Source organism: Triturus cristatus, chromosome 2_2 (assembly GCF_964204655.1).
Source record: "Triturus cristatus chromosome 2_2, aTriCri1.1, whole genome shotgun sequence".
Lineage (NCBI taxonomy): Eukaryota > Metazoa > Chordata > Amphibia > Caudata > Salamandridae > Triturus > Triturus cristatus.
Genome location: NC_140582.1, coordinates 67,941,211 through 67,957,953, shown reverse-complemented (window position 1 = coordinate 67,957,953; position 16,743 = coordinate 67,941,211). Strand labels below are relative to the sequence as shown.

The window sequence follows — 16,743 nt, the reverse complement described above, 5'->3', positions numbered from 1 at the left end:
TAGTAAACATAAATAACCATAATTCTTAATCACTTGAAAAGGTGATACCCTGGAGATATAGAAACTCTTTTCAGTTTATCTTCAGGGAACAAAATGTTTTCCCTCACCTCCAGCCCCTGCAAATGTTGAACACGCTGCAGAGAGCCAAACGCTTATTTTCAGCCTCAATGATTGACCTGTGTTGTGAAGGAACATATATTTAATAGTGCAGATCTTTGGCCCCAACTGTGGTCATTAGAAATACACTAATCATTAATAGCCTAAACTTTTCCTCTTTAACTACAGCATGAATTGTTGTGCTATGTATGGATTGTATATTGATGAATTTGATATGGAACTAGGTCAAGGTCAAGGTCAAAACAGGCTTTATTCGATTTAAAATTCAAAATCATAAAAGCAGACATATATTAAAAAACAATAGAAGTTCCAGCACAAATAGCAAATGTACTACGCCAATGAAGTAAAAAATATGTTTTAAATAACAAAGGACGATTCATGACATACATATCAACCATCTGAAACGTCTTGGACAAGCCATAAGGCTCGAAAAAATTTCGACCAATTACTTGATTTGTGGATTAAATAATTAGGCGTTTCCTAACCCACAACACGCTCTTTAAAAAGCCTGCCACTGAACCAGTGCAATAACAGTTTTCCAACATCTGGAGGTATACCAGGGCCGGACGGCACTGCCTCCATCTACCTTTTTTTAGTAAAGGGATTAGCCATCTGCGCCTTTCATTAATGTAAAATTTACAAAATAAAATAGCATGTAATGTAGTTTGTGGTGAGATGTTATCGCAAGGGCAGCAGCAGAGTTCCCTTGACCAGTCATTAATATCAGGGTGAGTAATAAGGCGATGAAAAGTCCCGAATCTGAATCTTTTAAGTAAGTATCTGTCAAATCCTCCTGCGACACATAGTAGGTATGGTTGAATTTTGCTAGAAACGGTGATTATTTGGTGATTCACCACCATGGTTTTATTCAATTTCAGGCTTAGTCTGATTTCTTCTAGATGTGTCATACAGATCTTTTTAAAGTCCTTTCGGTTGATGGAGGTCATGTTTTCAGGTAGAGTGAAGAACTCCGGGCGTCCAATATCATGTAAAAAATGTTTTACATATCTGAGCCAGGATATTTTGCCCGCATTATCCAGCCTCATGGCATCCATTATTATTTCTCTGTTGAGGCCAGTGCTATCCGAAGTCCAGATTCTATGCCACAGCAAAATCGGTTGGGTCTTTATTAAATCGGAAATGTAGCCTACACCTAGCTTGCTGTGGCAATTAAAAACTGGGGCACTGGCTGGGACACCCAGGAGGAACCTTAAAAAGCCATTTTCAATACATTGAATGGACATACACTCCTGAAATCCCCAGATGGCTGCCCCGTAAGTAGCTATACTTACGCGCTTTGCTTGATAGATTTTTAATAGCATTTCGGGCGGCCTTTTCCCCAGTTTCTTTGAAAAAATTTTAAGGGCCGCAATAGACTTCATAAAGAGTAAGCTCCTAGCCTTGACTGCTGCAGTCCATGAACCGGTTCTATTAAAAAGAACACCCAGATAGCTAAACAGATTGGTGGTTTCCACCCGGCTCCCACCCGCCTGGTAGCTTCTGTGGTTATTTATCTTCCCACCCCAAGCCATAACAAAGCTTTTCTTTGCGTTTAATTTTAGGCCAAGTCTATCCATAAAACAAGTATAAAAAGAAAGCGCCCTTTGTGTGTACGGGCCATGAGCACTGCATCGTTAGCATAGAAGAGAGAGGCAATCGGGCGCGTGTTAACTATTGGAGGATCCCTAGTATGTGTCACCAACTCCTGTTCCAGAGCATTGGTATATAGTGAGAACAGGAGTGGTGCCAAGACACAGCTTTGCCTTACGCCCCTCTCCACCCTGAATGATGCAGTGCACTCGCCATTTATACCATAACGGACTTTAGCTCTAGCACCAGAATACAACTGCCTTAAAAACAATATTAAAACGGGGTCGACTTTTAATCCATCTAAAACTTCCCACAGCTTATCATGTCTCACACAATCAAAAGCAGCTGTGAGATCAACAAAAGCCAGGTAAAGTTTCCCTGGCTTAGCCTGTGTATATTTGCTAATTAAAATGCTAAGATTCAAAATTTGCTCATTTGTTCCTAGACCGGCTCTAAAACCATACTGAACGTCGCTTAAAATGCCATTTTCTTCCCTCCATGCTTGTAAATGGTTTAAAACGAGCCTGCCGGCTATCTTCATTAGGGAATCCAACAAGGATATTGGGCGATAACAAGCGGGATTCTTCCGTTCTCCCTTTTTGAAGATGGGAACTATAATTGACTCGTACCAAGTATCTATAAAACCATTTTCACAGCAAGCTTGCAACACCCTGGTTAAAATTGGGCCCCATACCTCCATATTTGACTTGTAAAGGTCTATTGGTATCCCGTCTGGGCCCGCAGCCGTACCACCCTTGCTAGCCTTAACTGCTGCATTAACATCTTTAAGTGAGATATGAAATTGGATAGGCATACATTTCTGTTTTGCCCTTTCTATGGTATGGTCCTGTACTATCAGCTCCGTGATATGGAACTAAAGATATACACTTTTTTTAATATTACATTTTAATTGTATTTTTTAAGGGATTAGTGTTTAAGGCATAGACATTACTATGATAGACTACTAATTCTGGTATTTTCTAAATAAGAAATGCTTAGACAATCTGTGATTGATGTACTAACAGATGATAACCTTGTTTACCAAGTACTCCTACATTTTGTCCTTGTTTAATATGTATAAGTGGAGCATCAAACTTTGTACTGCTTAGGTTTAGTCTCCTTAATAAATCCAAAGTCGATTTATATGCAGAGCCACAATGGATTTTGCTCAAAACTCCAGTTCTTTGTCTAGTTTAGTGGCATTGGACATCTTTGCAGACCATCGTTCGAGTGTACTTTCACATGTATTCTTTACTTCTCTTTTAACCACCTAAGCATTCTTCTTTCATTGGCTCCCCTCATTCCTAGGTCTGATGCATAGGCTGCAGGCCAAAAAGCCTCAACGAATATGGCTTCTGGTAGCTCTTTTCACTCTGAGTCTGGCTATCAGATGTGCTGTTTTATTGCCTTCATGATCATCATTCAATTAATTATTGTATCGTACACATAGAGACCCAGTGTTTGCTTTTGAGAAATGGGCACTTTTGGGGTATCTGGACAGCATTTACTCTACAGAGGGCAGAAAGCCCCTTCACTCTCTATAACGACTAGATTAGTGCTGAAGCTTTGGAAGGAAACCATAAAGACACTGGGCTGGGACGAATGCTTGACTGGAGAGGCACCACTCTGGCAGGAAAAAATGTTGGCAAAAGTATCAATATTACGGGATTGCAGAGGTGGGGTGATATTGGAAGCTGGGAAATGTGATGCAGGGAATAGTACTGAAGTCTTATCAAGACCTTCGGATGGAGTATAAGCTATATTGCAGTCAATTCTTTTAATACCTTCAGAAGCAACATGCAATCAACATGCAAGGGAAGAGGAGTTGGCCTAACGGCTAGGGCGGTCGACCTCGAATCTGGGGAACTGGGTTCGAGTCTCGGCAACGATGCTGAACATCCTGTGATTCTGGGCAAATCACTTAATCTCTCTGTGCCTAACAAAAAAATGAATGTGTCCTCATGTAACGCAACTGGTGATATGTAAAGCGCTCTGATAACTTCAGGTCAAGTTCGCGCTATATAAAACTCTGTAAAAGAAAGAAGAAAAAAAATCACACCCTACATATCCGAGTTAGAAGATATCCCTGACTTTATTCCACTAAAAGCCAAACTTTTAATGGGAGGGCTAGGGGGACCATAAAATAACTCCAGCCTACCGTACTCTGTTAAACAACACTGTAGATTATTCTGATAAGTTACACTTAGCCTTGGAGCGGGATCTAGGTCGTCTTGAAAAGGAATACCTAGGGTCCCCTCAAGCAAGATGGCCATAGTGGCAAAGTTCTGACTCCTCTAGTTGAAGTACCTCCATAGCCATAGGGTATATTTTTCGAGACATAGTTTTTGGAAGATGGGGGCAGTAGCCTCCCACTTGTATCTCCAATGTTCCTCATCGGAGGGAGGTTTCTTGCATAGCATATGGGGCTGCAATAGACTTGCCCCTTACTGGGAGGCAGCGCTCTCCTACCTGGGCTTGGTACGTGGCTAGTCATTTAGGCCATATCCCAAACTGATCATTTTCCTTTATAAATACTAATATCGACTCCAGCAGATACAAAATGGCCTTGCTTTGGTTAGGGCTGGTGGTGGCGGAGAGATACAGTCCGTTGATGCACAGATAAAGACCCCACACTTAAGACCAATGCATAATTATGGAAAAGCCGATACATGTGATAACATACTCCAGAATATGGGAGGTTTGGAGCCAGTACAGAGGGACTTTTCTTGATCCAATCAATTCACTGATAACAGACTTCGATGAAGAGCTGTGAGGTTAGGGGACCTGATTGCTCAAGATGGATGGTAGGGGAGATTCTCCAGGTGAGTCAAGTTGTGATTGTTACAAATTCGTATTAAGATACAGATCGTAAGGATGGCGGGAGGTTGGGAGGAGGCAGGGCTTGTTCTGTTCTTTTACTATTGTCTTTCTATTCTACTCCTATGATGTGCAGGATTAAAAATCCAATAAAATGTGTTGGTAAAGAAAAGACTTGGAACATATGAGGTATATGCTGACTTTTGGAGAGGAAAACACACAAGATGATGGACGGAATGTTGTACATTGGCAAAACATTCACCCCCAGTCACAGATCTGGGTTTAATCCATCGTTATTTTGCTCACAACGCCACCCCAGTTCAGACATAGCCATATGAAAATCAGTCTTGACCCTGTGCCTCATGGGAACAGTCCAGCCCAAACTGCCAAGCCATGTCTTCCCTGGACCGGAATCAAGCATCCTAGGACCGGTTTCGGGGTTTCACCCCTCTTCAGCCAGGATAGCTTGACTCCAGTGGCGTAGTGAGCACGGGACCCACGTCTGGGTATACCCTTCCCACATAGGGCACAGGGTCAAGACTGATTTGCATATGGCTGGGTCCAAACTGAAATAGCATGGTGAGCAAAAAAACTATGGATTTAGGCCCAGATTTCTGTACTGGGGTGAATGTATGACATTGTTCTACATTCTGTCCATCAATAGTTCTTTTTGCATTTGTCACCCCGAGTGGGACGGGTATGCTCAGACGTGAGTCCCGTGCTCTCCATGCCACTGGAATCAAGCTATCCTGGCTGAAGAGGGGTGAAACCCCAAAACCGGTCCTAGGATCCTTGTTTCCAGTCCAGGGAGGACCTGGCCTGGCAGTTTGGGCTGGACTGTTCCCAGTGGTCACAGGGTCAAGACTGATTTGCATATGTCTGGGTCCAAACTGGAATGGCATGGTGAGCAAAAAAACGATGGATTTAGGCCCAGATCTCTGTACTGGGGTGAATGTATGACATTGTTCTGCATTCTGTCCATTAATAGTTCTTTTTGAGTTTTGGAGAGGGTCACTCTTTCTTGTAAAACTCTAGGTTTAGTTATTATTCAAGTTATATGTGGAGCACACCTCAAAAGACTATAATTCTTTTCTCTAGTTACTCGTCTCTGTGTCAGTGCATTTTTAAAAATGGATTTTTATTGATTTTCAAATATAATGAAATGTCACCTTAATATCACGTAATTCATTCCACATTAATATGAGACTCAAGCTATATGTAAATTAACCTGGTTTCTTATGAAGGGTTCCAGTTTAAACAAATATAAGTATATGAATCTTTTAGGGAAACAACGATTCCTCTCTGTTGGACGTCTTGTACTAGAATTTTCCTTTGTGCATTTCACATAATTTTAGTTTGAGGGATTCTCAGGTGAATGTTGTGTAGTGATCGTTTTGCCAAATATGTCCTTCACTGCTGAGAGTTAAATAAAATCAAAACATTCTGACTTTGTGTAAGTCAGGTAGACGAGGAGTGTACCTTTCCCAAATGTGTGTACAAGCAGTTGATGCCATATTAAAACGAGAGGGCATATCAAGAGTGTCTATCATTTGATCACAGTGAGTGTTCGAGCTGTGTAGTGTCCTACGATGAGATTGTGTTTTGTCCACCCTTTGTCCTCTGCTATGCCATGGTTCACTTTCTGCCGTTAGCCATCTCAGCAGTTCCGTCCTTTATAATGTAACTTAATCTGCTTCATAGCTATTTGCTGTTTGGCCAACAACAGTGTCAGATCAGCAAAGCTACAGATTGTCATCCGTTCCAGTACAAAAAACACCCAAGTAATAATTATTATCTAAATTCAGTGCTCCACACCTGCTCTGCTATCAGGGTACATAGAATTAAATTATGTGTAAACCTTTGTGTGCAAGACAGCCGCACAGCTCCTGGAAGATGCACATTGTGATTCTGTCAATTCCCTACTAATATCAATAGGCTACTTTGTTGGCAGAACGGTTCAGTATTGTAGGAGCTGTTGTTTCTTTCTTTCCCCTCAAATTTACATCAGACAAGGCACACCATAGGCTAGAAGTATGAACATTCCATTTTGCGAGTCGCAAATTGCGACGTTTTGCGATTTGCAATTTGCGACTTGGCAAATGGAATGTATAACAGTGTCTAAGACACTGTTTGTGATTCCTAATAGGGTCGCTAAAGACCTATCTCATTAATATTAATGTGATAGGTTGTAATTTGCGACCTCTTGGGAATCTCACGTATTACAGGGATGGTGGCCTGCTTAGGACAGCAGACCACCATGTCTGTGTTTGCTTTTTTAAATAAAGCTATTTTTTTTTTCCTTAAAGGAAAACTGGATGCTTTTAAAAGTAAAAAATGAAAAGTTTTCTTTTCATTTTTTAAGGGCAGGCAGTGGTCTGTGGGACAGATGCCTGCTCTTAAAAAATATTTTCGCATACATTCACAAAGGGTCCCCAGGGGACCCCTTCCTGTTTGCGACTGGCTTACCACCTACTTTAAGTAGGTGGTAACTGCGATTGTTTTGTGACCGCATTTGCAGTCGCAAAACAATTCTAATTAGGAATGGACCTAATAACAACTTGCAAACCCTATTTTGCGAGTCGGTAATAGGTTACTGACTTGTTAAATAGGGTTTGTACATACCACAACCCCTTTTAGCAGTCGCAAACGGTCCGATTTCCTGTTTTCGGCAACTAAAAAGGGTCGTACATCTGGCCCCATGTCTTGTCCAGCTCACATCCCAACCTTCCTCTGAGCATGTGGACTCTGTCAGCGGGAATCCTGTTGGGATGCTGTTGTGGAGTGAGGAGGAGAGGCGGTAGCACGGGTCCAGGGCAGCATTGTCCGCTCCCCCATACGCCTGCAGTCGGGCTCACGGGGTGAGGCAATGCTGCTGACTGCAGCCCCTGCCCTGCAGCTGTAGTCACAGGACGGACACAATGTCAATGGCACCTTGGTGTATTTTACCTGGAGCTATTGCTCTAACTTGTACTGAAGGCCAATGTATTTTGCCTTGTGCTCACGCAGCACATTGCACCTTGTGCGCCTCAGGAAAATGAATAAGGGACACCTACAAATTAGGCTTCACTTTCATTCAAACGTTCTTTTTTTTTTTTCTTTTTTGACAATTCTTTTTATTGGCATTTATATTAAACATATTGCAAATATATGCACATTCGGATTCACAGTATTCATGTGCCCTTGGACCACCGTGTACAGCTGTTGCTAGTATAGTCAGCGGATTTCACAGGCTCAGAGTGTCAAAGGTCCCTGCCTCATCTTATGTCTGGGCCCATCCCACGGACGTGCGCTGTGGATGCCGCAATACATGAGGGCTGCTATATGTATCCCTGTCCCCTGAGTTAGGTGTCCCTCAGGTCATTGAAGCGCGGCCAACTAATTATTCTTAACAAACTGGGGACATATAAACTGGGGAGTGCACCCTATCTGGAAGTATAGACATTGTGAATCGAACGTCGGAGAGTAGTGTCCTTGCCTGTCGCGATGCTAGATGCTTGCCGACGCGGGGAAGGTTCGAGGGAGGGGCAGGAGTCGATGGCGGGAGTATAAATCCCTGTCCGTGCAGGGGCCGAACAGGGTACCAGCTACAGTTTAAGGTTAGGGCCCACCGGGTGCCCGGGCCCCCTGGTCGCCGCCCTCCGGAGTCGTAGTTCATTCAAACGTTCCTGGTAAGTTTCCATCCTCTCAAGTGAGCTAACTAGGTTTATTTGCACATTAGTAGAAACGACATGAGTAGCACTTCCTTTGAAGCAAAAACACTTTCACTGGAGAAACAATGATACAGAAAACATCAAACTACCGAATAAGGATCTAACAGTCTGATTTTTGTTTCCTTGTGACAGATCATACTAAAGTTGATTTCCAGCCGAAGGGAAAGACTGATGAAAAACCGTCTTTCAAGGACTGTGAGATTGCGAAAGCAGTAATTAAGGCTAGTGTCAATACAGGTCCGTAATAAACATGCAGTGTTGTCTCATTTGAATTCTGCTATGATCACGTAGTCGCCTTATGTTTTTGTTTTCCTGTATACAGTTGGCATTGCCAAACCAAAAGGTCTGGTTTTTGTATAGTGCATGCTCCACGCAGTTACGCTCCCCTACGCCCTTCATTGGCATTTCTGTGGTCAGCTCTTGGGAATTGCTTCATTGGGCTTAATGTTTCCCCCAACCAGTGCTTGGGTCCTCATTCTATCCCCTTGTACATGCCTACCTGTACCTTGGCTTCCACAACTGGCTGGCGTCCAGCAGCAGCGTCTCCATGAAACAGCACAGCCTACAGTGGTTGGTCCACAGCAATATTGCTACTGATCTCCGATACATGGGGGTGCTCTACACTGTGGTGTTTAGCACAAATTACCATAGTTGCAGAATCTCACTGGGTCTTGTAACAAGGCTTTCTTCAATAGTGCCTGTCCATGCATTGTACCACCTGACGTACACTGTTAAAGTAAGGCTAGCTGGCACTCTTCAGAGGTGGGCTCTGTTGAAGAGTTCCCGCACCTGAATGCCAGTGCTGCTTCAAACACTGGTCAGCACAGCGGAGGGAATGAGTGCTTGACTGTAGGAGCCGCAACGCTTGGGGGCAAAGCATGAAGTCCAACAGAAACAGCTCTTGGAGGCTATGCTAAGGAAGGGGTTGGGGGGGTGAGTTCCTCGAGGGGGAGAGAAACTTTGTGCAAGCAGGTATTCGAAGGAAGGGACATAGTACTGATGCCAGCGAAAGGACTACTTTGTTGACACTCACTAATGCAAAATGTAAATGCAAAAAAATGTAAACATCTGCAAAATGCTCTGAGCTGACCAAGAACATGGCTTAAGGAGGGCTGACCCAATGCCCAATCCATGTGAATGACAGAGGGTCTTGGGTTACACCCGCCCTAAGATTAGGCACATGCTGAAGGGCCCAACAAACACAGTATCTTGATGAGCACTCCACCTATGATGACATTGGTATGTTTTTTGGGGGCGATATTTTACCAGCGGTGTTCCGCTACAGCTATACTTCCCTTTATTCCAAACTTGATTCCAAACTGCTCACTCTGCACCCGGAAAAACTATTGATTTCCAGAACAGGACCCTCTCTTTTCAGGTTTTAGAAAATCTCGCTCTAGTGCTCCCTTTCCTACCATCCCAACAGACAGCGAAGATCCTAGATTCTGCTAAAAAGGGGCCTTCCAGGGAAAATGCAACCACTCTCTGTACTTTCATCAACAATTTATCGAAAACCTGGAGATTTTGAAGACTTGGCTGATTTAGCTCACCCTGACTATTTTCCTGGTCTGGTCATACGATCAGAGTAGCTCCACCTAGCTGGTGTAAAACCTAAAGCCCAACTGAGAATTTAAACCCTTTCACTCATACATAGCATTCCCACTCTTGCTGTCTGTATCCCTACCATCTCTGTGCAGCTTTTTTATCGTTTACCATTTAATTTTAATTTTGTGATTAACTCCTTTTTTCCAGTTCTTTTTTTAATTTTTACAACTTCATCAAAACCATCTCATCATTTGTACATTTATCTTGCTATTTTTCATAATGCTTTTTTATAAATGTTAATTATTTTTCTAAATGAAGTTAAACATTTTTAAAGGTATGGGTAAAGTGGTATGGGTAAAGCTTTGAGAGTGACCTCGTTACAGTGAGTGTGTATGTATATGTGCTCATAGTGTGTGTGGCTATCGATACACATACTCTTCATACTCCTGCCATCTAGTGCTTGGCATGGACTTTTGCAACTGGATTTTCCTTAAAGAAGTCCGAGTCACAAGACCTGTTGTGGCCCCACCCTTGGTCCTCAATGTACTAGCACACTGGCTCCACTTTAGATTATTTTCTTCCACCATCGCACTCAGATTTATTAGTAATTTAAATATACCAATTAGGTGTAAGCCAATTCTTTCATGTTTAGATGAGAGAGCAGAGCCCTTTAGCACTGGTTAACAGTGGTTAAATGCACAAAGTCCTAAAACCATCAAAACGAGATCAGAAAAATATGTAGGAGTAAGGCAAGAGGGTTCGGGGAAGACCACCCGAAGGCTTGCAGGTCTAACAATTACCAATTGGATTTCTCTGCACCTGTGCCTTTCAAATGTAACCCCTGTGTAGGAAAGAAGACATTTAGTAAAATGTCCTCTAAATCACATGCTAGAATGGGTAGCCTCAAATTCAGAGATGTACTAATAACCACTTTTCCTAAACCCAGGATCTGTGGATTTCAGAAATACTTAGGTTTCCTTGATACTTAATTTATACTCTATATATTTTACTGTATACTGGGTGCACAATGAAAAACCATTGTAAGGTGCAGCTCAGTTGTTGCCTCGGTGTACATCTGGTTTTGGAGAATCAACAAACCCTATAAATCCCCAAGAACAAAAGAGTCTAGTAGACATGCCAGTGTATTGCTTTTGTAAATTGCCCATTGTGGCAAGAAGTTACAGATGAAAATAGTGTCAGAAATGGCTGTTTTTTTCCCTATTTTTTTATTTTAATAGTTGGTGTCTATGGGAAAACCTTAAGGGATCTACACAAATGACTTGTTGTCTACTTTTCAGAAATGTACAGCTTTCCGGCATCACCCATGGGGTTCACATTTGTTTCCACCACAAACTGGAAGTAGGATGAAAGCACACAAATTAGGAGAAATGGGCTACCGCTTAGAAAAATTCCAAAATGTAGTAATAAAAAAACCTTGTTTGTTTTTTATACAGTTCTGCATGTTAATGAAAGCTGGGAAGATGGTGATTTTTGCACAGCAATTATGCCATTCTTAGGAAAAAACAAACACTTATTTTGCAGACCACTTTTTCCCATTTCCTCAAAAAACCCAAATGTAGCGGTAATTTGGATATGTTCTTGGTCCTCTTCTGAGGAATCCAAAAACCCTGAATACCTTTAGAATTCTTGTGATAATGGGGGAAAAAAGATGTAGATTTGGTGTGGACACCTTTTAATGTGGAAATACCATTATGGAGGCATGAAAGCGAAGTGCCCCAAATAGCCAAAAAAGGGCTCAGCACTGGGGTGGAAAATCCTCAGCAGTTAAGGGGTTAAAATGGTGTTCATCTATTATATTGACAGGAATAAACCTTTTAGGAAATCAAAAGCCCACTGTGGTTATTTCATCTCTATAGCCAATATTGTGAGATGGATAGTTAAGTAATTCTAGAATTGCTACGCTAAGGCCAAGAATACACTCCCTATGCCACCTAGAGCCAACTCTACATACAACAAAGGGACCACCCTAGTCTTTTTGAGTGAAATTCCTTTAACGGATATCTGCAAGGCTGCTACTTGGTTAACACCTCGCATCTTCACCAAGTACTATTAAATGTTCTAGCACGCCATCAAGCATTAGTTGGCCAAGCTATCCAAAGAATAATCTTTCGAACATCTGGATCACGAGCCTCTTCTTTGGAGAGGAACTGCTTTATAGTCTCTGCAGAGCATGTGTATCTACAGCCACACATGCTACGAACATAAAATGTTACTTATCCTGTAGCTATCTGCTATTTTGTGTAGTGCTGTAGACTCACATGTGCTTACTCTTCTTGACTGAAGACCGTGATGGTCACAGAAGTTTCTGTCTCTTTTCTGCCCTTTACTATGCACAGCACAGTCTGTCTTTGACACTGCTTTCCACTTACACTATTCACACACTGAGCGGACAACAATACGAAGTGAAGCCAGTTTGCTGGTGCATTCTAGGCCAAGGATGGTGTCACAACAGGTCTTGTGACTCAAACTTTATTGAAGAAAAGCAATTTGCAAACTTTTGAGCCCAACATTAGATGCCAGGAGTATGTCAAGTATGTGAACCTACAGCACTACACGCTACAAACAGATGAACACAGGGTAACATTATCCTTAAACCTCAACCCCATACCCCTTAGCCCTACGGTAACCCCATCTATCTATAACCCTTTGCCCCTACCCTCTTGCACCCTTACCCTTAAGCACTTATCCACTATTCTGAATGCCCTTCCTATTAATCCATACCATATTACGTTTAGGGCTCCCAGTTTTATGGTATTTATTTTTTGACATGTCGTCTGTATTTATCCATATCTATTTTTCTCTAATTTTTTCTGTATTTATCCAGTTTTATTTTATATTTTCTGTATAAATGAAGCTGCAATGGGTATTTTTCCACATTTATTCAACTGATAAATGTATACTTGCATTTGAATGACCATAAGGGTTCAGGAGCATATAGTGCTATTAGTGTTATCTGAAAAGACTTGCATTGCAGAATGGCCTAAATAATTGTAGATCTGAATTTAATTAAATTTAATTAGGAAATCTTATTGTCTTTTTTCAACTCTCCTACCTCTTAGTCTGTACACCTACACACCTGGCACTCATGACTGACAGTAGAAAATAATCATCCAAAGAAGGCCTATTTTCCATATTTTTCTGTATTTAAAAAAAAACAACAGAAAATTGTTTTCTGTCTTTATTTATCTGTAAAAACGGAAAACTGGGATCCCTAATTACGTTTAATCCCATAATCCTAACCACTTACCATTAATGCCTCGCCCATAAGCCCTTATCCTCTTGTTCCCCTTACTCCTACCCTCTTAATTGTATCCCATTGCATATTCCTTAAACATCTTACCCTTATGTCCATATCAGTTGCTCTTAGCCTCTGCTCTTCACGCTTGCACCCTTACCACCTTACCATGTACCTCTTTACCCTTTATCCATTTACTCTTAACCCATAATGCCTATTACATTTTTCCCATCTCCCCTTACAGCCTTACCCTTAACATTAATCCCTACCCAACTTCTACCTTTACCGTTCACACCATATCCTTGTACCTTACACCGTAACCTCTGAACTTTAGCCCCTTACCTTTAATTCTTATCCTTAAATCTTTATCTTTACTTGTCACCTGACCCTTAATTTCTTATATTTACCCCTGATCCTTATCCTCTTACCCTGTTTCCTTTACCCATACCACCTTACCCATAACGCCCTACCTTTACCCTTAAGCCCTTACCATTAGCGCTTTGCCAATAACCCCTTACAATGAAATAATAAACTATGTGATGGTCAACATTGAAAATATAGTTAACGAGGACATTACATGACAGTGAAATGGATGCAAACAAATGCTATGTTCCACCCATTTTGTAAGTCATGCTGATGAAGAAATGCAACATATTAAGTCTGAGGTGGGGACCCAAAAAACATGTTTCTCGTTATATTGTATTTGTATTTAAGTATTGTTTTCTCAACTCCTTGTGAAGCCTAGGGTGCTTTCTCGATTGTCAAATAAGTGGATCTGGAGGGGCGTGGCCTAGCAAGCCATCATTGAAGACGTGTGCTAGGCGAGCTCCGTCCAGCCTAAGCAAATATCCTGCATTTATCCTGTTTTTCTGATCTCTACATACACCCTGATTGTGTCCCAGGTGGGGCGTGTGTGGGGCTGTGCTCATCGCCCCGTTTCAGTGCATTACTGCCTGGAGCGACATGGTAGCAGCGGCCCGGAGTGCGGCCTGAAGGAGGCTGTGCTGTGTCATAGCCTGGCGGTCTGGCGTGGCGGCTGGTGAGTGGAGTGTGCAGTGTCTGGGACCCCCGACGGAGCACTGGGAAGACGCCGGAAAGCCCGCGGGGACTGATCCCGCTGTGAGGATATTGGGTGGCGGTGACTGCTTGGAGTGAGCCGCGGATGCCCGGTGTGAGGCCGTCTACTTCCCCTCTCCCCCTCCTGCGTAGCTGTTGGAGTATCCGCCGTCCCATCGGGCCGCGGGTGGAGACAGTAGGGGGTGAAGCCGTGTACTGAGATTGGCAGCCACCTCATTGTTATTGGACCAGTGTTGGGTCCGGTGCCTCTTCGGCTCTTTGACTCCTGGGGGTCCGCCCTTTGCTCCTTTCCTCATCGGCTCCTCTGTGCACTCGATTCGGCGGCCATTTCGGTCGCGCGAGTCAGCTGCGGTATGCGTGGCCTGCGGGGTGGCCGGGGGCCTAGGTGCTCTTTGGCCCCTGCACACATCGGGGGCCAGTGGTAGACCTTTGAGGGGGTAATGAGGAGAGTGTTGGTGATTCCCCTGGCTCCCTGACGGAGAACTTTATCGGCCGAAAGCACCCGTGGATGCATGGCCGCTCTGGGAGTCGGCGTGGGGGGCCTTGACGGAGTGGTGACATCGCAGCGGTGGGCAGCTTCCCGTAGACGCTGTCAGTACATTGCTGAGCTCCCACAAGGGTGCCCCCTTTCTTTGCTGGCAGTTCCGCGGTTGGCGGCCAGAACGCGTCGCGCGGGCCACGTATCTATTCCTCAGCGGCTCTTCTTCAGTTTGCTTGTTTTCTGGACTAAGGGGCTAAGATAGATCGACTTGCACGAGGAAGTGTGATTTCCCTTTCCCGGACACTGGCGGGCCCCCAGTCCCCTGACGCAGTTTCTTGGTGAGTCGGCTGAAGGTATCCTGGGAGCCGGAGGGCTCGGTGGCCGCCATGACGAGAGATAAGGCAAGTGGGGGCTTGGCCAAACAGAGCACTCTTGACAAATTTACAGACCCTGGGGCCCCTGCGGCGGCGCAGGGGGCCGAGCCAAATAGGCCAGACAATGCCGCGCTTATGGCTGCCCTCACTCAGTCCAGGGAAGTTCTGGACGCTAAAATCGGAGCGGTAGGCTCCGATGTCATGCTCCTGCAACAAGATTTGCGGAATGCAGTGACACGCATCATGGAGGCCGAGTCACGGATCTCTGGAGTGGAGGACAAAGTCACCACCCTACAGAAGCGGGTGGCCACAGTAGAGACATCTCAGCAGGGCCTCGCGGCACGAGTTGAGGATGACGAAGGAAGGGCCAGGCGTAACAACCTCTGCTTTGTGGGCTTCCTAGAGGGCTGTGAGGGGGGACATATGGAGCGGTTTCTTACTCAGTGGCTGGACAGTTGGCTTCCCCTGGAGTCCTTGTCTCGCTGTTTTGTGGTGGAGCTTGCCCATAGGGCTCTTATGCAGAAGCCTCCGCCTGGGGCCTGCCCGAGGCCGGTCATTGCAAAGTTGCTGAACTAATATGATCCTCAAACAGGCCAAGGCCAAGGAACCTCTGCTTTTTGATAATGCTTGTATATTGATCTTTCTCGACTGCACAAAGTTGGCCCAGCAACGGAGGCAATCCTTTTTGGCGGCCAAAGCTCGTCTTCTTGACCTTAAGCTTCCATATGCTCTGCTGTATCCGACCCGGCTACGGGCGGTGTACCAATTCCGCACTCACTTTTTTGACTCGCCAGAAGAAGTTTTTCTGTGGACCGATGAGACGGTGAGGCTGCGTCCCCACATGCCGCCCAGGCAGGAATCGGACTCTTCGTCTGATGAGGCGGCTCGTAAGCAGCCCCAACCGAAGCTTAAGTGTCACAGACGATCCAGATCCGGACGTCTGTCTCCATCCTGCAGTGCGTCCTCCCGGACCGGATCGGCCTCCCGGCAGACTACAACAGCCGCATGATTGGCGGGGGCGACCGCAGTCCCGTATGACTTTGACACTGTCACTTTGATCGCAGAAGCCTGCGGGAGGGCCGGTTTCTCTGTTGGACCTTCCCTGGCGGAGAGAGTGCCTGTAAGTTGGGAATCCATTGGTCGAGGTGTGCCAGGACCTCCCATTGGGGTCTGCAGGACACACCCGCCACGACAGATACTTCATCGTTGTTGAGGTATAGGGTGGGAGGGTTGTTGGGTTGTTATTGTTTCTGTCCCCGGATCGCACTTCTCTACACTAACATTAGGCCTCCATGCACGGTCTACACTAACATTAGGCCTCCATGCACGCACCAAATACCTTCCACTGCACCAGCATTTGCTATCAAAGTCTTTCATGGCAGCTCCGCTCGATAGTTCACTGGTGCCCTCCGGTACACTTCGTATAGTAAGTTGGAATGTTAGGGGGGCTCTAGACAAAATCAAATGTGGGGCCATACTCCAACACGCCAAAAGGGCCCATGCCGATATACTCATGCTACTAGAACACACCTTATTGGATCAAAGGCACTTTGCCTTCAGCGCTATGGTTACGTTCAGGTGTTTCACTCCGGGTTTGTGAGAGGGTCACGGGGGTGGCAATTTTGATCTATCTCCGAGTTCCATACACACATGTCAAGACGTGGACAGACACTCCGGGGCGGTATTTGTTCCTGTTGGGCATGGTTTGGTAAGAGCCTGTAGTGTTGGGCTGTGTCTACGCCCCCCCCCCCTCCACTCTCGTGGAGTCTGGTGGAG

General features: G+C 44.5%; 1 protein-coding gene across 3 annotated transcripts in view; it reads left to right on the top strand.

Moving 5' to 3' along the window:
• Positions 1-16,743, top strand: part of LOC146861854 (uncharacterized) — a 225,551-nt gene that overhangs the window by 125,311 nt on the left and 83,497 nt on the right. For all 3 annotated transcript variants that reach the window (XM_085641017.1, XM_085641020.1, XM_085641019.1), the window contains exon 7: positions 8,367-8,471. In XM_085641017.1, the coding sequence (XP_085497143.1) occupies positions 8,367-8,471 (105 nt within the window). The remainder of the gene's footprint in view (positions 1-8,366; positions 8,472-16,743) is intronic.